This window comes from Ovis aries, chromosome 4 (genome assembly GCF_016772045.2).
Source record: "Ovis aries strain OAR_USU_Benz2616 breed Rambouillet chromosome 4, ARS-UI_Ramb_v3.0, whole genome shotgun sequence".
Lineage (NCBI taxonomy): Eukaryota > Metazoa > Chordata > Mammalia > Artiodactyla > Bovidae > Ovis > Ovis aries.
In genome coordinates this window covers 67407120-67423925 of record NC_056057.1, presented here as the reverse complement: position 1 = coordinate 67423925, position 16806 = coordinate 67407120, and the positions used below count along the sequence as shown (strand labels likewise).

General features: G+C 47.7%; 1 protein-coding gene across 5 annotated transcripts in view; it reads right to left on the bottom strand.

The window, feature by feature from the left end:
* The window catches only part of NOD1 (nucleotide binding oligomerization domain containing 1), a 92175-nt gene that overhangs the window by 24204 nt on the left and 51165 nt on the right, over positions 1-16806 (bottom strand). For 3 of the 5 annotated variants that reach the window (XM_042248630.2, XM_004007930.6, XM_027968641.3), the window contains 6 exons: positions 15786-16091; positions 14357-14531; positions 9741-11568; positions 3612-3695; positions 2304-2387; positions 909-992 (listed from right to left, as the gene is read on the bottom strand). In XM_042248630.2, coding sequence (XP_042104564.1) covers positions 909-992; positions 2304-2387; positions 3612-3695; positions 9741-11568; positions 14357-14531; positions 15786-15986 — 2456 coding nt within the window. In that variant the 5' untranslated portion in view covers positions 15987-16091. Of the gene's footprint in view, positions 1-905; positions 993-2303; positions 2461-3611; positions 3696-9740; positions 11569-14356; positions 14532-15715; positions 16092-16806 lie in introns of those variants that run through there. The other 2 variants (XM_042248631.1, XM_027968642.3) reach the window with 2 other exon arrangements.

Genomic DNA, 16806 nt, shown 5'->3' with positions numbered 1-16806 from the left:
CTGGACACAACTTAAGAGACTAAACAGCAACAAACAATATGCTACTAAAAAAACAATGGACCACTGAAGAAATCAAAGAGGACATTTAAAAAATACCCACAGACAAATGAAAACAAAAAGCACAACAATCAAAAACCTACGGAATGCAGCAAAAGTCGTTCTAAGAAGGAAGTTTATAGCAACATAATCTTACCTCAGGAAATTAGAAAAGTCTCAAATAAACAACCTAAACTTACACCTAAAGCCACCAGAGAAAGAACAAACAAAGCCCAAAGTTAGTAGACAGGAAAAAAATCACAAAGATCAGAGCAGAAATAAATTAAACAGATAAAATAGCAAAGGTCAATGAAACTAAAAGGTAGTTCTTTGAAAAGATAAACAAAATTGATAAACCTTTAGCCAGAGTCATCAAGAAATAAAGGGAGAGGGCTGAAATCAATAAAATTAGAAATGAAAAAGAAGATACAATGAACACTACAGAAATACAAGGGATCATAAGAGACTACTACGAGCAACTACATGCCAATAAAATGGACAATCTAGAAGAAATGGACAAATTGTTAGAAAGGTACAAGCTCCCAAGACTAAACCAGGAAGAAATGGAAAATATGAACAGACCAATTATAAGCACTGAAAAACTCTGAGCAAGCAAAAGGCCAGGACCTGATAGCTTCATAGGCAAATTATACCAAACATTTAGAGAACAGTAAACACCTATCCTTCTGAAACTGTTCCAAAATATTATAGAAGAAGGAAAACTCCCAAACTCATTCTGTGAAGCCACCATCACCTTGATAGCAAAACCGGACAAAAATATCACACAAAAAAGGAAAATTACAGGCTAGCAAGCACTACTGTATACAGAGCAGGTCGTATACAAACACCCACGTGCATTCACCTCTACTCACCCGACTTCAAAGATGGATTTGCTGTTCTTCACAGCCAGAGCGAGACTCTTTCCTCCTTCACTTGTTATTTTGTTTTTTCCCAATCTGCAGAGAGTCATGCACACATCAGCTCCAGCTGTGAGGGCACTCCAGCATCAGCCACCCTCATCCTTGGCACGGAGGCCCCTGGGGCCCTCTTAGGATGGATGGTCTTTCTCCTGGGACCCACAGCAGCCTTCCCTGGGCTTCCCCTCAGGAAGGGGCCTGAAGCTTTGAGGAAAGTAAGTCAGCATTCCTTTCCAGGAGACACAATCTCTGCAGAAACTAAGGGATCCGAGTTCTCCCTCAGATTCTTTAAATGACCTCTGAGCATCACTCCGTTCCATCAGCAGACTAGATGGTTCCCACTTCAACTGCAAATGGTCAAGGGGTAGAGTCCCATCACCAGAGCTGCACCAGGGGCTCCTTCAAGCCTGGTGCTCTGACATCTTTAGCAGGACATTTCCTATGACAGAGCCAAGGTTCAAACTGTTGCCTGCAATTAGATGGCTGTGGCCTGAACGTTCGTCTCCCTCACCCCACCAGAGTCTATATGTTGAAATCCTAACCCCTAGATATTAGGATGCTAGGAGATGGGCCTTTGGGAAGTGATAAGGCCATGCATCACAGCCCTCACAAATGGGATTAGTGACTTACAAGTGAAGTCCAAGAATGCTCCCTCTCCCCCTCTTCCACCACCACGTGAGGACACAGCAAGAAGGCACTATCTGAGAACCAGGAATCGGGCCCTCACCAGGCACCTAACCTTCTGGCACATTAATCTTAGGCTCTCCAGCCCCCAGAACTGCGAGAAAGAAATCCCCAGTGTTTATGCATGCATGCTAAGTTGCCTCAATTGTGTCTGCCTCTTTGACACCCTGTGGTCTGCAGCCCACCAGGTTCCCCTGTCCATGAGATTCTCCAGGCAAGAATACTGGAGGGGGCTGCCATGCCTTCCTGCACAGGATCTTTCCAACCCAGGGATCAAACCTGCATCTCTCTTGTCTCCTGCATTGGCAGGCGGGTTCTTTACCACTAGTGCCACCTGGGAATGTTATTTTGTTACAAAAGCAAGATGGACTAAGATAATGAGAACTTCCTCAGGGGAAAAAGACCTCCAGAAAGGGTGACTGTTGTGACCTTTCTCCTGTCAGGAGTTAATGAAATCAAAATGCCACGCTCCCCCCACAACACAGTAGGGCTTTCCCCTCAGGATCTCCCCACACCCTTCCAAACTGAGCCTCACCCACAGTTCACCACACAGATGTCCCTGGGGCAAGCAGAAGGCAGCTCTAGGGGGACATTTATTCTTTGCTTGAATAACAACAGGTGACCAAGAGAAGCTGCTGAAGACCCCGTTGTACCCACCCCACTTACTTCAGGTGTGTGAGGCCTTTGCACTCATCCAGGATTCTGGCGATGTACCCGGCTCCGACATCGGTGATTTGGTTGTTGTATAAGCTTCGAGAGAAAGCATGGCCATGAGAATTTATGACCCCATTTTTTTAAAGTGCTGTCTGCTGATGTCCAGAGTCTGGGTCAAAAGGAGAAAGGAAGGGCATGTGGAGACCAGAGTTTGGGGCTCAGGGGTCTCATAGGCTGGGGTCAAGGCCAAGACTGACACTTTCCCCAGTTTTATGACCTGGGACAATGTACCCAGCCTCTCTGTGCCTTAGTTTCTCCATCTGTAACAAGGGGTAAGATTTACAGCTCCTCACAGGATTGTTATGAGGATCATACGAGATCATTCCAAGCTCTTGCATGTAAGTGCTCAATAAATGGTAGGCAGGGGGGCACTTTGAGATTAAGGGATAATCTTGAGGGGTAACATTTTCCAACCATTAGAACCACCTCAGTGTCTTCCTTTTAGTCAGTGTACCACTTGATACCAATTCAACAATAGGGTTGAAAGTGGTAAGCAGACAGGTTTCCATGGTCACCGGAACTCCAGAGCCAAAAGGCATCCTGGGATTGAGTGCTTCAGTGTCCTCGTCTGATGGCTGACAAAACTGAGGCCCCAAGAAGCTGACAGGCTGACTCCAGCTCACAGAGTGCACAGCCGCCATGGGGCGGGCCAGGCTGGCCCACAGCCCCTCATCTCAAACTCCAAGATCCCAAAGGCTCCCCAAACCCAAACTTCTTCATAACTATTCTGACAACCAATGTGGTGCTGTTCATGGTCTTTATCTCAGCTGGTTTGACTGTTTCTACATTTTGCTGCAGAAATATTAAAGTGTCTGAAAATGGGGTCATGACACTGCTGGCAGTAGGGACACTGATTTCTGATTCGTGTCATGCTCCAAGGGTTCTGGACAACAGATCACGGACCCACAGTAGTGAAATCTACCACATAAACAGTATTCTCACGTTCATAAAACATATCCCCAGGTATGCAGCCATTACATCTCTCAATCACCACCTGTGAAATTATATCCCTATATTAGGATCCCAATTATACAAGGGGGATGAGAGGGCTGGGTTCAGTGGGATTTCCTGACTTTCTCAAAGAGTGAGCTGCTGGCTGAGCCAAAAGCAGAACCCAGGATTCCTGGCTCCCAGTCCAGTGCTTTTGCTGGTGTCCGGGGCCATCAGTCTCAACCATCCAGTGATCCATAAGAAGGGCAATTTCCTGCTACTCTCTATTCTTACTACATAGCTGTCCCAGTGTTCTTGAGAAATACATACCCTAAAAATGTCAGAATTTTGTATTTGGTCAGCTCTTCATATAGCACCTTCACCCCACTGTCAGTGATCTGGTTCACACTGAGTCTGAAAAAAACAGTAAAGAAATTTAAGAGTCAGAGCAGCTTCTCACTGTGAAAGAACATTAATTCCACAAGGTTCTGAAGCTTATAGGTCCTGGAGTTTTCCCAGCTATAAATGCCCCCAGAGAGAATGGCCATAGTAGCCAGTCAAATGGCCCCTATAGTACCTGGTCTTCATGGGGGCTAAGAGACCCACCAGAATCAGCCCATTGACAAGGCTACAGCACAGCTCTGATTCAACACAAGGGCTACGAGGGGCACCTAAAGGACACATGTGGCCAGCCCCCTCTGATATCCTGCATTTGCCAAGGGCCTCTGTGTCAATGTGGCTCTCACTGTTCACAAGGGGCTATGGGATTTGGAAGCATATGGAGCTGCATTTAATGGTTATGAGGCTAGGGGAGAGGATGTTCCATCATCTCGCAAGTGGGGCCAGAGGTTAGGGGTCCTGCAAAAGGCAGGACAGTCCCCACGTGGACTGTCCCACCCAAAATGCCAAGAGCCTTTCCATCTGGAAACGCACGTGCTACACCTGCCTTGCCACCAAAAAGGCTAGTCAAGGGAGACAGCTCCTGTGGTGTGGTTCTGTGTGGGAAGTTCAATGGCAAGGGCGAAACAGTCGAACAAGGCAGGCCTTGGCAGCCACACTCTCCCATTTCTCTTTAATGCCAGTGCTGGTTGCAGCAGGCCAAGCTTTGAGAGGGGGCAAAAAAAGAGCGCCTTGGGATGATGGATGGCTCCTGGACAAGGGCCAGCTGCACACTGAAATTGCTCTTCAAAAGTGCTGTATTAGCCGGATATTATGATTTGGCCAAAATGCAGAATTTTTTGTTTACTACCAAGGAATCTCTATAACAAACGGCCCTGATCTTCTCAATCCTCCACCCCTTCATTTAGATGAGTCTGAGGGATGGAATGGAGAAAAGGAAAGATATACTCATTTGAATGCAGAGTTCCAAAGAATACCAATGAGAGATAAGAAAGCCTTCCTCAGCAATCAATGCAAAGAAATAGAGGAAAACAATAGAATGTGAGAGACTAGAGATCTCTTCAAGAAAATTAGAGAAACCAAGGGAACATTTCATGCAAAGATGGGCTCAATAAAGGACAGAAATGGTATGGACCTAACAGAAGCAGAAGATATTAAGAAGACGTGGCAAGAATACACAAAAGAACTGTACAAAAAAGATCTTCATGAGCCAGATAATCACAATGTGTGATCACTCACCTAGAGCCAGACACCCTGGAATGTGAAGTCAAGTGGGCCTTAGAAAGCATCACTAAGAACAAAGCTAGTGGAGGTGATGGAATTCCAGTTGAGCTATTTCAAATCCTAAAAGATGATGCTGTGAAAGTGCTACACTCAATATACCAGCAAATTTGGAAAACTCAGCAGTGGCCACAGGACTGGAAAAGGTCAGTTTTCATTTCAGTCCCAAAGAAAAGCAATGCCAAAGAATGCTCAAACTACTGCACAATTGCACTCAACTCACACACTAGCAAAGTAATGCTCAAAATTTTCCAAGCCAGGCTTCAGCAATACTTGAACCATGAACTTCCTGATGTTCAAGCTGGTTTTAGAAAAGGCAGAGGAACCAGAGATCAACTTGCCAACATCTGCTGGATCATGGAAAAAGCAAGAAAGTTCCAGAAAACCATCTATTTCTGCTTTATTGACTATGCCAAAGCCTTTGACTGTGTGGATCACAATAAACTGTGGAAAACTCTGAAAGAGATGGGAATACAGACCACCTGACCTGCCTCTTGAGAAACCTATATGCAGGTCAGGAAGCAACAGTTAGAACTGGACATGGAACAACAGACTGGTTCCAAATAGAAAAAGGAGTACGTCAAGGCTGTACATTGTCACTCTGCTTATTTAACTTATATGCAGAGTACATCATGAGAAACGCTGGACTGGAAGAAGCACAAGCTGGAATCAAGATTGCCAGGAGAAATATCAACCTCAGATATGCAGATGACACCACCCTTATGGCAGAAAGAAGAACTAAAGAGCCTCGATGAAAGTGCAAGAGGAGAATGAAAAAGTTGGCTTAAAGCTCAACATTCAGAAAACTAAGATCATAGCATCCAGCTCCATCACTTCATGGCAAATAGATGGGGAAACAGTGGCTGACTTTATTTTGGCGGGCTCCAAAATCACTGCATATGGTGATTGCAGCCATGGAATTAAAAGACGCTTACTCCTTGGAAGGTAAGTTAGGACCAATCTAGACAGCATATTCAAAAGCAGAGACATTACTTTGTCAACAAAGGTCTGTCTAGTCAAGGCTACGGTTTTTCCAGTAGTCATGTATGGATGTGAGAGTTGGACTGTAAAGAAAGCTGAGCGCTGAAGAACTGATGCTTTTGAACTGTGGTGTTGGAGAAGACTCTTGAGAGTCCCTTGGACTGCAAGTCTTTTGGACTGGTCCATCCTAAGGGAGATCAGTCTTGGGTGTTCATTGGAAGGACTGATGCTGAAGCTGAAACTCCAGTCCTTTAGCCACCTGATATGAAGAGGTAACTCATTTGAAAAGACCTTGATGCTGGGAAAGACTGAAGTCAGGAGAAGAAGGGGATGACAGAGGATGAGACGGTTGAATGGCATCACCAACTCAATGGACATGTTTGGGTAAACTCCGGGAGTTGGTGTTGGACAGGGAGGCCTGGCGTGCTGCAGTTCATGGGGTTGCAAAGAGTCGGACACGACTGAGTGAGTGAACTGAATTGAGGGATGGAATAAAGCTCAGAAATGGAGGAGTGTAAGGAACGAGGTGAGGGTCAGGAGTGGGTGAGATAACAGACCAGAGCTCTGCAATTATTTTCTATAAAGGGTCAGATAGAAAATTTTTAGGCTCTGAGAGCCATCTGAACTCTATTGTAACCACTCAGCTCTGCAGAATGAAGCAGTCAATATGTAAATAAATGAGTGGGACTCTGTTACAGTAAGACTTTATCTAAAACACAAGCCTTGGGCCAAACTGAGCCACAAGCTCCTCTGTAATTAAAACGAGGCTAAAGCGGTAAAAATTTGATCTTTAGGCCTATCAGAATGATCATATCAGACACTCTGGACCCTTCCCACTCATGTTACTCACCTTGGTGATGGGGCACAGCGTGTACAAACACTGCAGGACTATCCCAGAGCCCACTAGTCACTCCCAATATTCATGCTTACTTAGAATCCCCCATTTTTTAGCTGGGCACACATGATTAACTTCTGCCCAGTGAAATCTAAGCAGAATTCTCATTAGCAGTGGTTGAGAAGTTTTCTTAAAAGAATGGGATGTGTCTAAACTATAATTAAAAATATGTCCCTATGTTCAGAGCAGCACTATTCACAACAGTCAAGACTTGGAAACAACCTGAATGTCCATCAACAGATAAATGAATAAAGAAGATGTGGTACAAATACAATGGAATGCTGCTGCTGCTAAGTCGCTTCCGTCGTGTCCGACTTTATGTGACCCCATCGACTGGACTACGCAGCCCACCAGGCAAGAACACTGTAGTGGGTTGCCATTTCCTTCTCCAATACGTGAAAGTTAAAAGTGAAAGTGAAGTCGCTCAGTCGTGTCCAACTCTTAGCGACCCCATGGACTGCAGCGCACCAGGCTCCTCCATCCATGGGATTTTCCAGGCAAGAGTACTGGAGTGGGGTGCCATTGCCTTCTCCTACTCAGCCATAAAAAAGAATGAAATAATTCCATTTTCAGCAACACGTGCAACTAGAGATTATCACACTAAATGAAATGTCAGAAAGAGACAAATACCACATGATGTCACTTATGTGTGGCATCTAAAATATGACAGAAATGAACTTATCTGTGAAACAGACTCACAGACATAGAGGAGAGACTTATGGTTGCCAAGGGGAAGGGTGGGATGGGGTAGGGATGGATTGGGAATTTGGGATTAGCAGAGACCACTATTATATTAATACACATAATGGATAAACAACAAGATTCTATTCTATAGCACAGGGAACTATATTCAATATCCTGTGATAAACCATAATGGAGAAAAGAATATGAAAAAAATATGTAACTGAATCACTTTGAATCAATGAATCACTTTGCTATACAGCAGAAATGCATACAACATTGTAAATCAACTATACTTCAATAAAATAAATTTACCAAAAGAAGAATGGGGTTTGTCCTTTGCCTTTTGTTCCTCTTGGTGACTAGAATGTCAACTGAATGGCTGGAGCTTAAGCAGCCGTTTTGGGCCAGGACTTGGCAGTCAGATAGGGAGGACAACAGAGCAGTAAGGCAAAAGACAGCCAAGGCTGGTGGTCATGGAGACCTCAAAGAAGCCCTAAGCTGCCCTCCTTTAAACTTTTTCATGAGAAACAAATAAGCCGATAACTTATCTAAGCCATCAATATTTTGGTGGTGCTTGGTGCTCAGTCATGCTCGACTCTCTGCAGGCCCAAGGACTGTAGTCCACCAGACTCCTCTGTCCATGGGATTTTCCAGGCATGAATACTGGAGTGGGTTGCCATTTCCTACTCCAAAGGCTCTTCCCAACTAAGGGATGGAAACTGCGTCTCTTGTGTCTCCTGCATTGACAGGAGCATTCTTCACCACTAGCACCACCTGGAAAGTCCACCAGTATTGTGAGTTTTCTCTAACTCTCAGCCAAAACTAATCCTCACTGATGCCCTCAGGGAGCTCAACGTGCCTCCTTAGGGTGGTCCATTTCTTCCTGTTTTGTCTTTTGCTGTCTGGAGGCAAACTACGGGACCATCAGACTGGTGCATCATTTCCACCTTATGAAATGGGCACGGGGAGGCACTGAGTGTGGCGTTGCCTGAGGCTGCATACAGAGAGTTGCTGGCTGAGAGCTCAGAGAACAGATTCCAGACTTCCCAATTCCCAGGCCAGCATAGGCTTGGGCTCCCTACATCCACCCATCCCTGCACAATGTACACTCTGGTGCTGGTCTAACTGGTACCTGGAATCAGTTCCAAATCCCTGCTGCTCTTCAGGAATGCATGAGCCAAGTAGTAGAGAACTGAAACCCCCCGTAGAGATTTACAAGGCGTATTTAACACAAGATGCTAATAGAAGAAAGAAGACTGACTGGCTTTTCTTTCCTCGAAACCATCGAACAGGAAACTAAGAGTCAGCATTCTTTACTGAGATGCTTTGCTGCTCAGGGTTGCCAGCTTTTTTGGTAGAAGTTAACGCTAATAACCATAAAGTCGTCTTTTTTTGCCTTTATAAAATTTTTCACGTGTCAGAAACTTTTCACGGGTTATCTCTGAGCCTCACATAAATCTGAAAAGGTAGGTTCTTTATGATTCTGGCTCCACCACGGCCCCCATGTGCGACCTTGAGCAACTTCTCTGTGCCTCTGCTTCCTCATTTGCCAAAATAGAGATCTGGTGTGCTGCAGTCCATGGGGTTGCAGAGTTGGACACAACTGAGCAACTGAACAACAACTCTTACAGAGATGTTAAGAGGATTAAGCCAGGTAATATTTGTAAAGCCCTTTACTCATTCTCAATAAATGCTGATTGCTATTACTGTAATTGCTAGGATATAAGAGACTCCTTTTTTGAGGAGTGTCCTTGAATGAGGACACTGAAACCTCGAAGAAGTTTAGCAACTTGCTCAAGGACACCCAGTTAGGGCCAATTCACATCCATCTAACTTGGAAGCTTTGCTCATTACCTTCTACCACCCTGAGACAGAGTGGGCTTCCCCTGTGGCTTAGCTGGTAAAGAATCCGCCTGCAACACGGGAAACTTGGGTTCAATCCCTGGGTTGGGGAGATCCCCTGGAGAAGGGAGAGGCTACCCACTCCAGTATTCTGGCCTGGAGAATTCCATGGACTATATAGTCCATGGCGTCCCAAAGAGTTGGACAGGACTGAACGACTTTTACTTTCACCCTGAGACAGGGAAGGTCCGGATGCTCCCAGATCCGTGGTCATGAGTCCCAGGATAAACCAGGAAATCCAGCTCCAGGATCCCAGTCCTTGGGTCTGACACCTGACCCCAGCCCTGCCAACTGCTCCCTGAACCTGGTGGCTTCACCTGATGACAGTGAGGCGGCTGAAGCATGGCTGCAGTTCACGCACGCCGAAGTCGTTGAGGTTGTTGTTGTCCAGGTCGAGCGCCAGCCGCTTGCGCAAGTGATGCAGGACGAAGGAGAGGGCACTGCAGTCAGCCGAGCAGGCGTTGCAGAAGGTCAGCTTGAGGTAGTTGGCACAGATGCCCCTGGCCGCCAGCTGCCCCGCCTTCTCACTCTGCGTCTCGAAGATGCAGCGCAACATCCAGATAAAGGTAGGCAGGGCCTGCACCTGGCTGAAGCCCCCAGACTGGACCCGGGGCAGGTTCTTCAGGTGGGAGCGCAGGCTGGTGAACAGGTGAGTCCACAGGGCCTTGCGTTTTCGCCGCAGGGCAGCTGTGGGCACCAGGTGTCGCAGGAGTTTCTGTTTGCCTTTGGACAACAGCCCGCACAGGAAGAGGTTGGTGAAATGAAAGTGATCCTTGTTCTTGAAGGGGTCTTCCCCATGCAGACCACGGCCCCTCAGACACTGGACGGGGAGAAAAGGAGGAAAGCAGGTCGATGTGGCCACAGCCTCCTCCGGAGGAGTCCACTCCTGGAAGAACCTGAGCAGCTCCCTAGTGCCCACCTTGTCGTCCACCACTAGAAAGAGGGCAGCAAAGAAGGCCTGGAGGGTTAGGTGGAAGAACTCATAGGACTGCTGTTCCTCTCCGAGGCCCAGCTCCGGCACGGTCCGAAGGAAGCCCAGCTGCAGGTCCCCCTCCCGCACCTCGGACGCCTGCACCTCGTCCTGGTTGAAGACGAAGAGGCTCTTCTCCATGCCCCTGTGAGCCACCCGGCCCAGCGAGCACAGCGTGTCCCGGCCGGCGCGGAGGGTCTCTGTCTGGCTCCGCGTGTTCTGCTGCACCAGGCTGGTGGGCTGCGTCCTGTTCAGGTGGACCTCAGTGACCAACAGGAAGATGTCAGTCAGCGTCACCGTGAGATCAGGCAGCTGCGGGGAGCTCTCAAAGGTGTCGTGGAAGTGCTGGAAGCACCGGAAGATGATCCAGCAGAAGAGGGGCACCGCGCACAGGCTGCAGAGGTTGGGGTTGGCCTCCAGTTGATCCAGCAGGCGCTGGCGCATGGCGCGCTCGGGGAACATCCTCCCGGTGTAGGCGCGCAGGTGGCTGGGGGAGAAGCCGCGCAGGAGCGCCTTCTTCCAGAGGAGATGTCGCGGGACCTCGACGCCCGTGCGGGCTGTGAGCAGCTTGCGCGCCCCTTTGAGCAGCTTCCCACTGAGCAGACTGGCCAGCAGGGCCAGCGGGTGGGCGGGCTCCCAAGGGGAGGAGGTGTCGGGCTCGCTGCTCAGGTCGAAGTCTGAGTGCAGCTCGTCCAGGCCGTCAAAGGTGAAGAGGGCCGTGTGGGGAAAGCGCAGCAGGAAGGCAAAAACCTCCCCGGGGTCCTGCTCTGGGTAGCAGTAATGCTTGAAGAGCAGGTCCTGCAGACACAGTGCCGCGCTCTTCTTGAAGCAGCTGAGGGTGCGGCAGCGGAAGTGGAAGAAGAACTTGATCCCTGGGTCCAGCTGGCCCGCTGCCCAGAGGCTCTGCAGCCGCTGCAGCAGCATGGACTTGCCCATGCCTGCATCGCCAAACACGAAGATGATCTCACCCTGCTCGTTGAGGACGCCCGTGGTTGCGTCCAGGAGGCAGGCCAGGCTGTCCAGGCTGCCCAGGCTCTCGTTGCTGAAGTTGACAAGCTCCACCACCGTGTCGGTGTACATCTGCTCCAACAGCAGCTCCTCCTTCTGAGCATAGCACAGAATGAACTTGGAGTCCTGGCCCAGTTGCTGCTGCAGCTTCTGGCTGTATCTGCTCACTGCAGGGAGAGCCGGGGGGTGACAGGTGGAAGAAGGTTGAGAAAGAGACACAGGTGGAAAGGGTATCCAATGGGAGGTCTCAGGTGAAGAAACAAGTACACAGACAAACCCACAGCCTGGACACTGAGTCCAGGTGCAAGGACTCCTCAAATACAGACAGCTAGCAGTCCAGAATCCCCTGGTCCTCTGGCCTCCACCCCTTTTCCTGACCTCAAATTTAGCCAGCCAGCAGGGGCAGAACCCAACTGGGATCAGTGTCTGATTCAAGCTCCCTACTCCTCTGCACAAGTCATCATGGAACACCAGCTAAAAGCTGAAGCCCCTTCAAAATAGAGGGCTAGACTACGTGGCTCTCCTGCTCCAGCCCACCCCAAGTGTTCCACTCAAACAGCTCAGGCCAGTCTGCACTGAAACTTGTACTTGAGGAAGAAACTGTCCCCAAACTTCTTGTGCTTATTACACTGCTCTTAAATGGTCTCATAAAACCCAATGCCAAACTTTTTGTGATGATATGTTTGATATTAACATGGACTACAAAGGGGCTGTGCCTCACTGTAACTGAGTAAATAAAGGACTCCACAGAGCACAGCAGTCCTGGTTCCACAGCTGAGGCCTGGGGAATCACTGATGCTTAGCACATGCCCTAGGGGGAGCCCTGGGATTGCCCATAGGCGGGTACATGATTTAACATGAAGACATGGGTGCCACTCTGCAGAACCAAGCTACAAAATGGCCTTACTCCAGGCAAAAAAAAAAAAGGGGGGGGGGTTAGTCCATAAATTCCTTTGAAATACTTTTGGGATTTTAATGATAACAATAAAAATTGGACACGTGCATATTTCCAGATTTATCTACAACCCTCTCCTATCAACTTGGTTCTCTGCTTAACATTTGTGAAGTAAATCCTATTTTTCTAAGTTTTAGTAAGGAAAAATGTAGACTGTAAATTCACCTATTTTACAACAGGTTTACAATTATTTTTAGTAAATTTTGAGATTTACACAAACACTGCTATAATCCAGGGGTACAATATCCACCATAAGTGCATTTGCCGACTATCTCTGTCTCACCTTGGCCCTGGGAAACTGTTGGTCTGCTTTCTCTCTCCATGAATTTGCCCTTTCTGGACATTTCCTATAAATGGATTCATACAATGTGCAGCCTTTTGCATCTGGCTTCTTATAGAGTGAATTATACTTTAAAATCTGTTACAGTAGCTAGGTAAAGGGCCCAATGGAGTAAAGTCCTTTATAGAAAACTCTTTATCAAAGGAATATTTTCCTTTTTTCATAGGGGAAGATAACAAACCTAGACAGCATATTAAAAAGCAGAGACATCACTTTGCTGACAAAGGTCTGTATAGTCAAAGCTATGTTTTTTCCAGTAGTCATATACAGATCCACCTGGATGTGAGAGTTGGACCATATAGAAGGCTGAGCACCAAAGAATTAATGCTTTTGAACTGTGGTATTGGAGAAGACTCTTGAGAGTCCCTTGGAAAGCAAGGAAATCAAACTAGTAAATCTAAAGGAAATCAACCCTGAATATTCATTGAAAGGACTGATGCTGAAGCTTCAATACTTTGGCCACCTGATGTGAATCTCTGACTCACTGGAAAAGATCCTGATGCTGGGGAAGATCGAAGGCAGGAGGAGAAAGGGGCCACAGAGGATGAGATGACTGGATGCCATCACTGACACAATGGACATGAATTTGAGCAAACTATGGGAGAGAATGGAGGACAGAGGAGCCTGGTGTGCTGCAGTCCATGGGGTCACATAGTCAGACACGACTTAGCAACTGAACAACAACAAAAATAACAGAAGTGAGGTGAGCAGGAGCAGTGAGACTAAGAAGCTAGCAATGGCTGGTGCTTAAGTGTTGGGACCTCAGAAGCAAAAGCTTGGCCCTGACACTGTCTCTAGGTCTAGTTTCTCCCAAATACACACCTGACAGTCTGGAACATGATCCTATGCTTCTGTTTTCAAGGTCAAACTGGATTCTTTGAAACTCAAGAGTTTGGAAGCTCGGTGCTGGTATGTTGCCAACAGCTGTGGAGTGACCACAGGCGTGGAAAGAAGATTCCCTGGTCCTCAGACCAGACTGTGGCTCCAATTACGTGCTCTCTCAGCACCTTGGACTGCTGTGCTCCTTATCACTATTTGCAAATATATATCCGTGTTACTACCAGTTTCCTGCATTAACCTCTGAGCTCCCTGAAGGCAGGAACCATATCTGGGTCTGCTCCCCACTGGACCCCTGGCATCCAGCACCCTCAGCCTTAGCACATGGTGAGCACATCATAAATACCTACAGAACTAATCATTTAACTAAAGGGCAAGGTGGGGGTGGGGTGGGCATGATGTTTTGGAAATAAGGACTGGCAGTCAGGAGTGATAGAAGAATTCTTCGCCTAGAATCAAATTTGGTAAGATTTTTAAGAAGGAAAAAAAAATACAACCTTGAATTTGTACAACCACTAAAATGTCTAGATACCTCAGAATAGGAAGCCAGCAAGGGGTTCAAACAGAAGTCATCCCGATACCTCCATAGGCCCTTACATAAACCAGACCAGCTACACGTGGGCAGTTCAATTACAGTCCCTTGGGCTGCACAAGGGTGACAGGGACCCAGCTCTCTTTTTCTAAAAGGAACACAGCAGCAGAGCCTGCTGCCTGGGGTGGAGGGCAGGGCTGGCCAAGGTGGACCCCACCTTTATCCCCTGCTGGGCCTGCACAGAGAACATTTCCAAGCCCCCGGGGCCTTGCCTCCTGGGCTCCCTCGTACCTGGGTCAGTGTTGACAACAGCTTTGCTCTGAATGAGCGGCGAAGGGGAGAAGCCAATCTCTGACAGCCAAGGCTTGAGATCCACATAAGCGTCTGAGAGTTGCTGGATCACGTGGAGGAAGAACTCGGACACCTCCTCGCCCTTGCTCTGTACCAGGTCCAGAATTCTGCGGACCTAACGGGGTGCAAGCAGGAGGGTAAGGGCCAGTGCTAGGGTTGTTCACCCCCCAGAGGGGCCCACATGCAGGGCCCTGAGCTCTTACAGCCTCGAGCTTGACTGTCCACCCAGCAGTGTGAGATGCTACAGCCTGAATCGACCTCCTGAGCAAGAAACAAACCGCATGGCTCTAGGAAAACAGAGGCTTCCACGAGCCTAAAAATAAAAAGGTCAGACTCACAACTGGGGTCAGGCCCACCCCTGGAATTTCCTTTTCCCAGCTCTTCTTTTCCCTCTTAACCTAACACTACTGCTTTCTGGGAACAAGAGCTGAGGGCAGAAAATCAGCCATTAGGCATAATGAGGTGGGTGCTGGGCCAAACAGAGCAAATGGACAGCAGATTTCTGTCTAAGATGTACCTTCAGAAAGTTTTCTGTCGTATTAAATATTCAAGGGAAAAAAATCACCACAGTGTTCTTTTATGCTTTTCTCAGAAACCTTTCTGGTCTTTTCTGAGCCCAACAGGTCAGAAAAGTGCTGCTGGTGGTTTAGTCACCAAGTCATGTCCGACTCTTGCAAATCCATGGACTACAGCCCACCAGGCTCCTCTGTCCTCTGTCCATGGGATTTCCCAGGCAAGAACACTGGAGTGGGTTGCCATTTCCTTCTCCAGGGGATCTTCTTGATCCAGGGATGGGACTGGGATCTCTTGCACTGCAGGAAGATTCTTTACCAACTGAGCCACCAGGGAAGCCCCGGCAGGATCATGTTACAAATGAATTCTGTCACTCCTCTCCCCAAGAAGGAGGTTTTGGTCCCTCCATTCTATTTTTCTTAACACGACACAAAGTTAAAGTGAAACCAAGGGCTGGGAAGACTTCCCACAGTGAAGTGTAAGAAAGTCTTTACTGTGGACCTGGGCTAAAACGCAGCTATTCCTCAATCAGAAATGAGGGCCATTCTCAGAGCCGTACCCAGCAGTGAGCAGTTCTTCAGGGTTTAACAGGCACGGAAGGGGGTAGCATGGCTAGCATCTCATGCATGCTTGCTTTCTAAAGAATTCACTAATTTAAAGTGAATTGGAAAATGAGTTGTTTGAGAACCAGTACACACAGCAAGGAGAATGGAGGGGGATCAGAGGAGTTTGCTGCATCATGATCACAGAAATGAAATATGTAATTTCTGTTCTGTAAATAATCACCCAATGTACTGAACTCTCAAAGCTCTTCACCCCGTCTGGCCATCAGAGCTGGCCTCCCCGTCACCAGCACCTTGTCGGGCTGCGTGGGGCAGGCACACACGATCTCTGCATCTTCAGTGGAGAAGTAGTCATTCTGCAGCAAGTTGTCCAGCAGACACTGAGTGTTTCGGATGTGAGTGACCAGATGCTCCCGGCTGACTTTCAACAACTTGATGAAGGAGTGAGGCTCTGATGGGACTATTTCCATCTCACTGCGGCCGTGCTTTTCCATGGTTAAAGACGCAAGCGGCTGCTTTCCCCAAACTCATCTTTGGCTGCCTGTGTCTTTCTGGCAGAAGGGCAATCAGGACCCAGGGCCAGCCTCTCAGCGCAGCGCCTGAAGAAACAAATGAAATCACCAACAAAGCCAAAGCCACGGGAAAGGTTTCCCCACCCCACCATCCCCCACCTTTCTTTGGTCCTGGAATTTCTCTATTTAGAGCAGGAATCAGTTCAGTTCAGTTCAGTCGCTCAGTCATGTCCGACTCTTTGTGACCCCATGAATTGCAGCACGCCAGGCCTCCCTGTCCATCACCAACTCCAGCTTTCGAATATGCTGTCTAGGTTGGTCATAACTTTTCTTCCAAGGAGTAAGCATCTTTTAATTTCATGGCTGCAGTCACCATCTGCAGTGATTTTGGAGCCCCAAAAAATAAAGTCTGACACTGTTTCCACTGTTTCTCCATCTATTTCCCATGAAGTGATGGGACCAGATGCCATGATCTTCGTTTTCTGAATGTTGAGCTTTAAGCCAGAGCAGGAATAGCATATTAAAAAACAGAGACGTTACTTTGCCAACAAAGGTCCATCTGGTCAAAGCTATGGTTTTTCCAGTAGTCATGTATGGATGTGAGAGTTGGACCATAAAGAAGGCTGAGCACCAAAGAATTGAAGCTTCTGAACTGTGGTGTTGGAGAAGACTCCTGAAAGTCCCTTGGACTGCAAGGAGCTCAAAGCAGTCAATCCTAAAGGAAATCAATCCTGAATATTCACTGGAAAGACGGATGCTGAAGTTGAAGCTCCAATAATTTGGCCACCTGATGCCAAGAGCC